Below are 12,306 nucleotides of genomic sequence, written 5' to 3'. Positions count from 1 at the left end.
AGGGCTGGCTTTGCCTTCCAAATTTACCTGCAACAGAAGAAGACAGGGTTGTGGTTCACACCTTAGCACAGCAGCGAGCACAACATATAACTGTGACAAAAAAAGTCTAAGAGGTATAACCTTAACTTCCCAAAGGGAGCATCTGACCAGGTTTTGGTTTACATTTACAGATAAGCCTACAGTAACAAATGCAATGGACTTTGTGAAGCAGCAGCCTAAACAAAGGTTACTGAGAACCCCAAAAGCCATAATCAGTGACCAGCCGACACAGGGAAGCTCTGGGGCATACAGTGGCAGTCATATGGAACATGCCGATTTTATATATATATATATATATATATATATATATATATATATATATTTTTTTTTTTTTTTTTTTTTTATTGCACTTTAGGTTCTGGGGTACATGTGAAGAATATGCAGGATTCTTGCACGGCAATGTGGTTTCCTGCCTCCATCCCCGTCACCTATATCTCGCATTTCTCCCCATGTTATCCCTCCCCAACTCCCTAACCCCCCCTGTGTCTCCCCAGTCCCCCTCAACAGACCTGAGTGTGTGATGCTCCCCTCCCTGTGTCCATGTGTTCTCATTGTTCAACACCCGCCTATGGGTGAGAACATGCGGTGTTTGATTTTCTATTCTTGTGTCAGTTTGCTGAGAATGATGGTTTCTAGGTCCATCCATGTCCCCACAAAGGACACAAACTCATAGTTTTTTATGGCTGCATGGTATTCCATGGTGTATATGTGCCACATTTTCCCTGTCCAGTGTATCATTGATGGGCATTTGGGTTGGTTCCAGGTCTTTGCTATTGTAAACAGTGCCACAATGAACATACGTTTGCATGTATCTTTATAATAGAATGATTTATAATCCTTTGGATATATACCCAGTAATGGGATTGCTGGTCAAATGGAATTTCTATTTCTAGGTCCTTGAGGAATCTCCACATTGTCTTCCATAATGGTTGAACTAATTTACATTCCACCAACAGTGTAAAAGTGTTCCTATTTCTCCACATCCTCTCCAGCATCTGCTGTCTCCAGATTTTTTAATGATCACCATTCTAACTGGTGTGAGATGGTATCTCAATGTGGTTTTGATTTGCATTTCTCTAATGACCAGTGATGATGACCATTTTTTCATATGTTTGTTAGCCTCATATATGTCTTCTTTTGAAAAGTGTCTGTTCATATCCTTCTCCCACTTTTGGATGGGTTTGTTTGTTTTTTTTCTTATAAATCTGTTTTAGTTCTTTGTAGATTCTGGATATTAGCCCTTTGTCAGATGGGTAGACTGCAAAAAAATTTTCCCATTCTGTTGGTTGCTGGTTCACTCTAATGATGATTTCTTTTGCAAATGGGATCTAATTAAACTCCAGAGCTTCTGCACAGCAAAAGAACGTGCCGATTTTAAAAGGCTAAGGAGGCCAGGTCACAGTGGTTCACATCTGTAATCCGATGACTTTGGGAAGCCGAGGTGGGTGGATCACTTGAGGTCAGGAGTCTGAGATCTGCTTGGCCAACATGGTGAAACCCCATTTCTACTAAAAATACAAACAGTTGCTGGGGGTGGTGGCACATGCCTGTAATCCCAGCTACTTGGGTGGCTGAGGCAGGAGAATCACTTGAAGCCCGGAGGCGGAGGTTGTAGTGAGCCGAGATCGCACCACTACACTCCAGCCTGGGCAACAGGAGTGAAACCCTGTCTCAAAAAAAAAAGGCTGTAGAGTGCAAAATGATAAACATCCTCTTTTCATTATCCAGTCTCCCTAATGTACATGCAGGTAACTCTAGTCATTTACTTTATCATCACTAACTCAAGATCCAATTTTTAAAAAAGGGGTAGGAGATACGGTAGTGTAAATAAGTGGTACCTGATAATATAACAAATCCTGGTAGCACAAAGTGCTTTCTCAGCATTTATAGTCACATGTTCACAGAAAAAAAAAAAAAAAATGTATACTGAGCCTAAGCTCAGGGCTTTAAATCGTAAAAGATACAAAAACTTTATGTAATAAGTGATTGAGGTTTAATCTTTTTTCTTTATTTTTTTAAGATGGAGTCTGGGTCTGTTGCCCAGGCTGGAGTGCAGTGGCATGATCTTGGCTCACTGCAACCTCCATCTCCTTCGTTCAAGTGATTCCTCTGCCTCAGCCTCCCGAGTAGCTGGGATTACAGGCACAGGCAGCCACACCCAGCTAATTTTTGTATTTTTTGTAGAGATGAGGTTTCACCATGTTGCCTAGGCTGCTCTTGAACTCCCGACCTCAAGCAATCCTCCTGCCTTGGCTTTCCAAGGTGCTGGGATTACAGGCGTGAGCCACTGTGCCTGGCTGAGGTTTAATCTTTTTAGAGTCACAGATAAGCTTGAGAAAATGTTGAAAGCTAAGAATGTTATTCCTAGAAAAATGTACACACAAAACTCACATACATTTTCAAGGGATTAATGTTTCCCTAAAGCTATCCACAAAACCCAATAAATTCTAGTGCTTCTCACTTGTTAGGAGAGGAATATAGGTGAATCAGTTTGACCAAATATGGTGAGATCATGGCAAAGCTAGGACTATCACCTAAATTTCCCAGTCTCAACTGAGGGTAATTTTGCACCCCAAGAGACATTTGGCAACATCTGGGGAAATTTTTGGTTGTCAGAACAAGTGGGGAGGAAACACAGGCATCTAGTAAGTAGAAGCCAGAAGGCTGCTAAACATCCTACAAGGTACAAAATAGCCCCTTAAAACAAAGAATCATCTGCCCAAAAAGTCAATAGCAAGGAAGCTGAGAAACTCTGCTCTAGGTCCTCTCCCTACTGTACTACCTGCCTGCTAGGCCTGCAGTGCCACAGTTGCATATAAAGTAATGGAAGACAGCATGCTGATTTAAGGAATTTATCATCTTATAGGAGGAGTAGGATGGATATACATATACACAAGCTCACACACACAAAGAAAATGACATGGTAAATGCCAAACGAATGTTTCAAGCCAAGTGTCACAAGTAATCAGAGGAGGGACATTGCATAGTTAAAGTGACCAAAATCACACAGAGGAAATAGTCAAGATCAAAAAAAGAACTGCTGTTAAAAAAAAAAATGGGGAGGGCTCTGGCCCTCAACTTTTTTTCCGAGTCTTGCTCTGTTGCCCAGGCTAGAGTATAGTAGTGCAATCTCGGCTCACTGCAACCTCTGCCTCCAGGGTTCAAGTGATTCTCTTGCCTCAGCCTCCCAGGTAGCTGGGATTATAGGTGCCTGCCACCAAACCCAGCTAATTTTTGTATTTTTAGTAGAGAAAGGGTTTCACCATGTTGGCCAGGCTGGTCAAACTCCTGACCTCAAGTGATCTGCCCACCTCAGCCTCCCAAGTGTTGGGATTACAGGTGTGAGCCACCATGCCTGGCCCTCTAGCCCTCAGCTTCTTCTCTAATGCTGAGTAAAACCATGATCTAATTCACAAAAATTTTAGGCTTCCTTCTTAGGCACTGGTTTACCAATGAGGGCTATTTCCGTATCCATACATGAAAGCATGCCAGTTTGAACTCGTCGTCTATTTCTTGGAGCTCAGCCAAGGTTAAAAAGACCTATAAAAAACTTGACTACTGGGGTTCCTGTTCTCTAATCATTCATCTTGATGTGACCAAATTACCTTTTTAAAAATTAATGAGTACTTCCTTCCCTCTATAATATCAACTTTCTCCAAGAAAAAGTTATAAATCTCTACTTCTAATAGGTATTACTGCTAATTGGACATAAAACTCACTACAGATTCCTAAGGTTGGATATTTGTACCTCTTTACAGTCAGTTCCCATTGTCTACCATATGTTAATTTCCTTGTTAATATGCTGGTGAGTAAAAAGAAAAGACAAAGATAAAATACATTAAATAAATAAATAGACAGATAGGTAAACTGAGTTGTCTTTAATGTTTCTGGATTGTGGTTAAGATCCAATATACTATAATCAAAGTTTTCTCAGCTAGGAATCCAAATGTTTATGATTCCTAGGTACATAACTTATATTGAATAGATACTTGGAAGAATAATGTTTCCAGGAGAGTCAATTTGGCTTAAAGAATAAGATACCTAGTCTTTATTTCTCATATTTCCCCTTTTGCTTTTCAATGTTGTTTTTGCTTTGACATCACTACTCATGGAAAACAGGAAAACCCTGTCCTATCAACATTATTAAAAAGTGACATGCTTTAATTTCATTAGCATTATTTAATCCAGTGGTCTTTTTAGCATTATTTAATCTAGGGTTTTTAAAATTAGTCAACATATCGAAAAATGTTTGACACATATACTGTATATATTTATAAATTACACACATATACTGTATTAATGTGTTATATTATCATATATACACAAAAGTACAAAGTTTAACTGAATACCAACAATCATTACAGATAAAATTTCTAACACTCTTTGCTGTTTCAGTCATTCATTTAGAGAATGTTGGGTTAGAGGTCCTCCTTCTAGGAGCCGGGATAATCCATTTTGGCTTCAGTATTCTTAAAGACAACAACAACAACAAAACAGTATTCTTAAAAACTAGTTTCCGGAATGGCCTGTGATTCTTTAAATGACCTTACGAAAGCAGCAGAGAGTAAAGAATGACATGGGGCCATCTTTTGGGCTGCAACAGGTTACCTAATCAACACCCCTAGTCCATGGAGTTTATGTACCAGTTAAACTTAGACCGGTTTTGAGATAGGAATGAGTTTACCCTGTTCAAGCAACAGAATTATGGCCCAATGTGGCTAGACGCTGATAAGAGTAGGATGGGAAGAGAGTAGGAGGAGACAAAATCAGAGATGCTGAAAGAAGCTACAGCAAGTAAGTCCTTAAGAACATGTAGGTAATTGAGACATCTGCGTTTCATTCTAAGCAATGGAAGGGTTTTAGGCAGAGGACTGACAAAATATGATTTGCATTTAAAAAAATATTTTGGTTACTGTATGGAGAAAGGATTGCACGTGTGCAAGAATCAAAGCAGGGAGGCTAGTCAGAAGAAGATTTGCAATAGTCCAGACGAGAGATTCCTGAGGCTTGGACTAAGGAGGTAGTAGAGGTGTAATATAGTTCAGATCTGTGTCTCCACCGAAATCTCACGTTGAATTCCAATTCCCAATGTTGGAGGTAGGGCCTCGTGGGAGATGACTGGATCATGAGGGCAGAGTTTTTATAAATGCTTTAGTACCCTTCCCCCTTGGTACTGTATACTGTGTGAGTTCTCACGAGATATGGTTGTTTAAAGGTGTGTGGTGGCTCACGCCTGTAATCCCAGCACTTTGGGAGGCCAAGGTGGGTGAATCACTTCAGTCTAGGAGTTTGATACCAGCCTGGGTAATGTGGGGAAACCCCATCTTTACAAAAAAAAAGAAAAAAAAGAAAGGCTGGGTGCAGTGGCTAACGCCTGTTGTAATCCCAACGCTTTGGGAGGCCAAGGCAGGTGGATCACTTGAGGTCAGGAATTTGAGACCAGCCTGACCAACATGGTGAAACCCCCGTCTCTACTAAAAAAAATTACAAAATTAGCCAGGCATGGTGGTGCATGCATGTAGTCCCAGCTAGTTGGGAGGCTGAGGTAGGAGAATCGCTTGAACTGGGGAGGCAGAGGTTGCAGTGAGCCAAGATCACACCACTGCCCTCCAGCCTGGGCAACAAGAGCGAAACTCCATCTCAAACAAATAAATAAATAAAGCAAAAATTAGACAGGTATGGTGGTGTGCGCCTGTAGTCCCAGATGTCGCAGTAGGAGGATCACTTGAACCTGGGAAGTGGAGACTGCAGTGAGCCAAGATCACACCACTGCACTCCAACCTGTGCGACAGAGACCCTGTATCAAAAAAAAATAATAAAAAATAAAAAAAGGGTGTGGCACCTCCCCTTCTTCTTGATCCTGCTCCTGCCATATAAGATGCCTGCTCCCACTGTGCCTTCCACCATGAGTAAAAGCTCCCAGAGGCCTCACCAGCAGCAGATGCTGCTATGCTTCCTGTACAGCCTGTAGAACCACAAGCCAATTAAACCTCTTTTCTTTATAAATTACCCAGTCTCAGGGTTTTTTTAATAGCAGGGAAAAAATGGACTAATACATGGGATCTATAGGATGATGGTGTTGAAAACATCCCTAGCTCAACCTTTATTGCACCAATTATTTGTACCTGTTATGCAAGGAAATATGTAGCCAGAGTCTCCAGAAAGGACCAGGCAGGGATCAGGGGACCAAAAAGGTATTTAATGTCTCCACCTGCCTCAGGAGAAGGGCAATAATAGCTTCTAAAACATGGTAGAATATTCATTTTGTACAGGTGATTTATCCACAGTTACATATCACTATGGGTAACTCAAAGAAACCTACACCTCTTTGTGATAGCATGCTGTGTTATTTCCTGCTTTGTATAACCACTTATTTGAATTTGCATATATTTTGCCATTAAAGAAATATAACATGTTATAACTGCCTGTTTATTTCTGACTTTCAATCATATCACCATCCGGTTAGACAGCTCTTAGGGAGAAGAATGTCTCACTGATTTTAATCTTAAAGGTGGGGAAGACTAGAGATAACAAGTTTGGGAAGAAAAATCAAGAATGAGTTCTGTTAGAAACATGTTAAGTTTGAGATGACTATTAGACATGCAAGGAGAGATGTCAAGTAGGCAGGTGGATATGAGAGGCTGGCATTCTGACTTTGAGAGCAATCACTATATCAATGGTATTTAAAGTCATACAATTAGATGAGAATACAGGAAAAGAATGTAAATTAGAAGACATAAATTAGCGGCCCACGGATCCATCTGCTGACTCACAGACATGATTTTATTATAATATTATTTTTGGTCTCCATGTATTTAAAGACTTATGCCAGAATTTTTAAATTAGTAGAGTTCACATTTTTAAATTAGTAGAGTTCACATTTTTTAAAAATCCATACTCCAAGTTTCTTTTTAAAGAACTGGACAATCCAGTAACAGTTGGCTTGAACTATATGGCAGCTTTCTCATTTATATGAGGCATGAATTCTCGAATTCACCATAATGTCTTTTCAACTGAAGCCAACTGTTATCTTCCACTTACCATCATATTTGTATATCACTATTTTTCTAATACAAAGAAATATTTCTCAGGATCCATGTTGCTAATAAAACTACAAAAATGAAAGATAGACCCTAGAAGCATTATGATTAAAGAAAAAATGAGAGGGGATATATTTCCTTATGAATTTAAGAACATTCCTATGTATTAGAAAATGCAAACAATCACTCTATATCATTCATTTATATCACCTGTTTGCAATATCTGGGGTGGATACAGAAGAGACCAAGCCTGAGCCATTTCAATATTTAGATATCAGGTAAAACAGGAATCAGGAAAGGAAAAAGTAGAAAGGATAATAAGATAGGAGATAGAAGAATGTGAATGTGATGCTTTTGAGAGCTAGAATAATGAGTCCAAATAAGTGTCCACTGGACTGGAAAACAAGAAAGCCATCAACATGATCAGTTTCAGTGTTGTCACATAAAAAGATGTCAGATTAAAGTTGGTTGAAGAATAATGAAGAATAAGAAATTATACCCAAGTAAACAGGGAAATAATAGAAATAAGAGCAGAAATCAATGAAATAGAACACATATATAAAGAATATCAACAAAGCCAAAAGTTGGTTATTTGAAAAGACTAATAAAATTGATAAAGCCACCGGAGGAATTATCAGGAAAAAAGAGAGAAGCACAAGTAAGCAAAGTAAGGAATGAAAAAAGAGACATTTCCTAGTTATCTACCAAACAGGAAAAAAATTGTCAGAGGATATCATAAACAAGTATATGCCAATAATCTTTTTTTGGAGAGGGAGACAGGGTCTCATTCTGTTGTCCAGGCTGTAGTGCAGTAGCATCATCATAGCTCACTGCAGCCTTGAACTCCTGGGCCCAAGCCATCCTGCCACCTTAGCCTCATGAGTATCTGGGATTCCAGACTCACGCCACCAGGCTAATTTTTAAAATTTTTTGTAGAGACGGATTCTCATTGTATTGCTCAGGCTGGTCTCAAACTCCTAGCATGAAGTGATCCTCCCACCTCAGCCTCCCATAGTGCTGGGATTACAGGCACGAGCCACTATGCCTGGCTTATGTCAACAATTAAAAATTTTGAAAGACGACAAATTTAGATGATAGATGAAATATATAATTTACAAAACTGAGATATTAAGAAATAGAATACACAAATAGCTCCATAACAATTCAAAAAATTATATCCATAATTCAAAAACTTCCCTTAAAAGAAAACTCCAGATGGCTTCACCAGTAGATTCTAACTAAACATTTAAGGAGAAAACAATGACAATCTTATACAAACTCTTCCAGAGAACATAAAAGTAGGAAACATCTTAAACTTGTTGTATGAAGCTAGCATGACTTTTTTAAATCAAAGCCTAACAATATCCAAGCACAGTGGCTTACACCTGTAATCCCAGTACTTTGGAGGCAGGATTCAAACTCAGGAGTTTGAGACCAGCCTGGGCAACACACAGTGAGACCCCCATCTCCACAAAAAAAAAATTTTCAAAATTATCCAGGTGTGGTGGTGTGCACCTGTAGTCCCAGCTACTTGGGAGGCTGAGGTGGAAGGATTGCTTGAGCCCAGGAATTTAGGCTGCAGTGAGCTATGACTGAGCCACTGCACTCCAGCCTGGGTGAAAAGACAATTCTGTCTCCTTAAAAAAAAAATGTTGGGTGTAGTGGCTCACGCCTGTAATCCTAGCACTTTGGGAAGCCGAAGCAGGTGGATCACCTGAGGTCAAGAGTTCAAGATCAGCCTGGACAACATGGTGAAACCCTGTCTCTACTAAAAACACAAAAATTAGCTGGGTGTGGTGGTGCACACCTGTAATCCTAGCTACTCAGGAGGCTGAGGCAGGAGAATCTCTTGAACTTGGGAGGCAGAGGTTGCAGTGAGCCAAGATTGTGCCACTGCACTCCAGCCTGGGTGACAGAGCGAGACTTTGTTTCCTAAATAAATAAATAAATAAATAAATTGCCTGACAAGGCCATTTTAAGAAAGATAGGCCAATATGACTCATAAACAGATTTTGTTTTAAATCCTCTAAAATATATTAGCAAAATGAACTTAGCAATCTATAAAAAGAATAAGACATCATGGGCAAGTTGGATTTATCCCAGGAATTCGAAAATCAATGTATTTCAATACAATAACAAAATAAAGGAGAAAATACACATAATTATCTCAAGAAATGCAGAAAACATTTGATTACATTCAACAACCATTCATGATTAAAAAAAAAAATCTTAGTAAACCAAGAATAGAAATGAACATATTAATCTGATAAAGGGATCTACAAGCCTACTGGAGATATGAGATGTTGAAAGCTGTCATTTTGAGATAGGGTATCAGTCAAGATGCCCACTATCACCACATCTACTGAACATTGTATTGTGATCCTAGCCAGGTAGACCACAGGAAGAAAAGACAGAAACAACATAAAGGACAAGAAAGAAATAAAATTGTCATTTTCAAAGATAATAGTCCATATAGAAATCCAAAAGAATCTACAAGTAATTAGAATAAGTGAGTTTAGGAAGGTTCCTCAATACAAGAGAATTATATAGAACTCAATTGCATTTTTATGTACCAGAAAGAAACAAAAAAAATGTTTAAAATCCCCATTTATACTTAAATTTAAAAATCACAGAAAACTATAAATACATTATTAAGAGAAACTAAAGGTCTAAATAAATACTTAGATTCAAAAACTCAACATCATGATCTAGCAATTCCACTACTGGGTATACACCCAACCGAAATAAAATTAGTATTTCAAAGAGATATCTGCATCTGCACGCCCATGTTTACAGTAGCACCATTCACAATAGCCAAGATATAGAATCAACATAAGTGTTCATCACAGACGAATGGATAAATGTCACATACGCTATTATGAAAGACATATATATATATATATATATATATATAGTGAATATATATATATCTTTCTAAAATGGAATACTATTTGTCCATAAAAATAATAAAATCTTGTTATTTGCAACCACATGGATAAACCTGGAAGACATTATGTTAAGTGAAACAAGCCAGGCACAGAAAGATAAATACTGCATGAGCTCACTCACATGTGGAATCTAAAAAAGTTAATCTTGGTGGGCATGGTAGCTCCCTCCTGTAATCCCAGCTACTGAGGAGGCTGAGGTGGAAGGATAGCTTGATTCCAGGAATTTGAGACCAGCCTAAGAATCATAGTGAGACCTCATCTCTAAAAAAAAAATTAAACGTTAGGCAGATGTGGTAGTGTGTGCCTATAGTCCTAGTTGTTTGGGAGGGTAAGATAGGAGGATTGATTGAGCCTAGGACCTCAAGGCTGTATTGAGTTGTGATCATGCCACTGCATTCTAGCCTGGGTGACAGAGAGAGAGCATGTCTCTAAAAAATAAAAATAAAAAATAAAAGAGTTCATCTCATAGAAGTAAGAGAGTAGAATAGTGATTACCATAGGCTAGGATGGTTGGGAGGAGGGGAGGATGAGAAAACGTTGATCAAAGAATATATAATTACAGTTATATAGGAGGAATGAGTTCAAGAGATCTAGTGTACAGCATGGTGACAATAGTTAATGATGATACATTACTGGAAAATGCAAAGATAGTGTATGTTAAGTATTTTCATCATTAAAAAATGTTAACTATGTGAAGTAATGCATTTGTTAATTAGCTAAATTTAATTATTCTACAATGTATATATGCATAAAACATTATCTTTTACATAATACATACAATTTCATGACAATTTTTAAAAACCCTTCGATAATTTAAAGAAGTCAGTTCCCTAAAAACTGATCTACACAATACAATCTCAATCAAAATCTCAAGAAAGTTTTATAGAACCTGAAAACCTGATTCTAAGACTTATAAGAAAATGTAAGCTAGGCATGGTGGCGGGCACCTGTAGTCCCAGCTACTTGGTGGTGAGGCAGGAGAATGGCTTGAATTCGGGAGGTGTGGCTGCAGTGAGCTGAGATCGTGCCACTACACTCCAGTTCAGGTAATAGAGTGAGACTCCATCTCAAAAAAAAAAAAGAAAGAAAAAAAAGAAAAGAAAATGTAGAGCATCAAGAATATCCACGATATTGTAGAAAAAGAACAAGATGGCAGGTCTTGCTGTCCCAGATATCCAGAGTTATTCTAAAACAACACTGAATAAGGAAGTTTCTAATAGTTGGTGTAAGAATAGAAAAATAGACAAAGAGGACAAAAACAGGTCTAGACATATACAGACACTTGTTTTGTGATAAAGTGGCATCGCAGAGCAATGAGGAAAGGTTTATCTTTTCAATCTGTGGTTCTAGGCAGATTGGCTATCGCTTTGGGAGAAAAAAATGGAACTTAACCCTATTGTACATCATATATAAACACACCTAAAAAATCAATTTCAGGTGGATTGTAAATCTGAATGGCCAAGGTTAAAACCATAAAACTCCAAGAAAATAACCTAGAGAGAATATGTTCATGACTGTGTGTAGGGAAAGACTTGATAAACTGTACTAGACAGATCTTCCGTTTATCAAAAAAAAAAAAAAAAAAATAAAAAAATAAAATATAAAAAAAAAAAAAAAAAAACATTAAAAGAATGTAAAGGCGATTCACAGAATAGGAGAAAACATTTACAACATAAATTTAACTCCCAGAGGGTTCATATGCAGAATATATAAAGAATGCCTATAAAGATAACTTGATAGAAAATGAAGCAAGAAAAAAAAAGAAAATGAGGCAAGAGACTTGAATGGACACTCCATAAAAGAAAATATCTAAAAGACCAATAAATTACAAAAAGATGTTAAATTTCATTAGTGATTGGGAATATGCAAATTAAAATCATAATGAACTGTCACTATAAGCCAAACATAATAGATAAAATTTTAAAATATTACAGTATCAAAATGTTGACAAGGATGTAAAACAAAGTCCATTTTCATACAGGCAATTTTCATATAGAGGGAGGTTAAATTAGTGTAATCACTTCTGAAAACAGCTGGAAACAATGGGATTATTCATATGCTACTGATGGGAAGGTACATTCATGAAAACGATCTTGGTAAACAGTTTGGCATCATCTATAAAAGTTAAAGTTGCACATGCATGGACACACACACATAAACTCCATGACCCAGAACTCCACTCATAGACACATATGCCCAATAATGAGTGTAAATGTTCAACTGCAGCATTCTTTGCAATGTAAGTGATGCTATATTGTATTATATATATATATGTGTGT

General features: G+C 37.8%; 1 protein-coding gene across 3 annotated transcripts in view; it reads right to left on the bottom strand.

Moving 5' to 3' along the window:
* EXD2 (exonuclease 3'-5' domain containing 2) overlaps positions 1 to 12,306 on the bottom strand; it is a 42,815-nt gene that overhangs the window by 13,089 nt on the left and 17,420 nt on the right. For all 3 annotated transcript variants that reach the window (XM_017501027.2, XM_037728808.1, XM_017501046.2), the window contains one exon: positions 1 to 27. This exon is cut by the window's left edge and continues 230 nt beyond it. In XM_017501027.2, the coding sequence (XP_017356516.1) occupies positions 1 to 27 (27 nt within the window). The remainder of the gene's footprint in view (positions 28 to 12,306) is intronic.

This window comes from Cebus imitator, unplaced genomic scaffold, assembly GCF_001604975.1.
Source record: "Cebus imitator isolate Cc_AM_T3 unplaced genomic scaffold, Cebus_imitator-1.0 Scaffold13, whole genome shotgun sequence".
NCBI lineage: Eukaryota > Metazoa > Chordata > Mammalia > Primates > Cebidae > Cebus > Cebus imitator.
The sequence above is the reverse complement of the archived record's forward strand: the minus strand, read 5'-3'. Positions and strand labels throughout refer to the sequence as shown.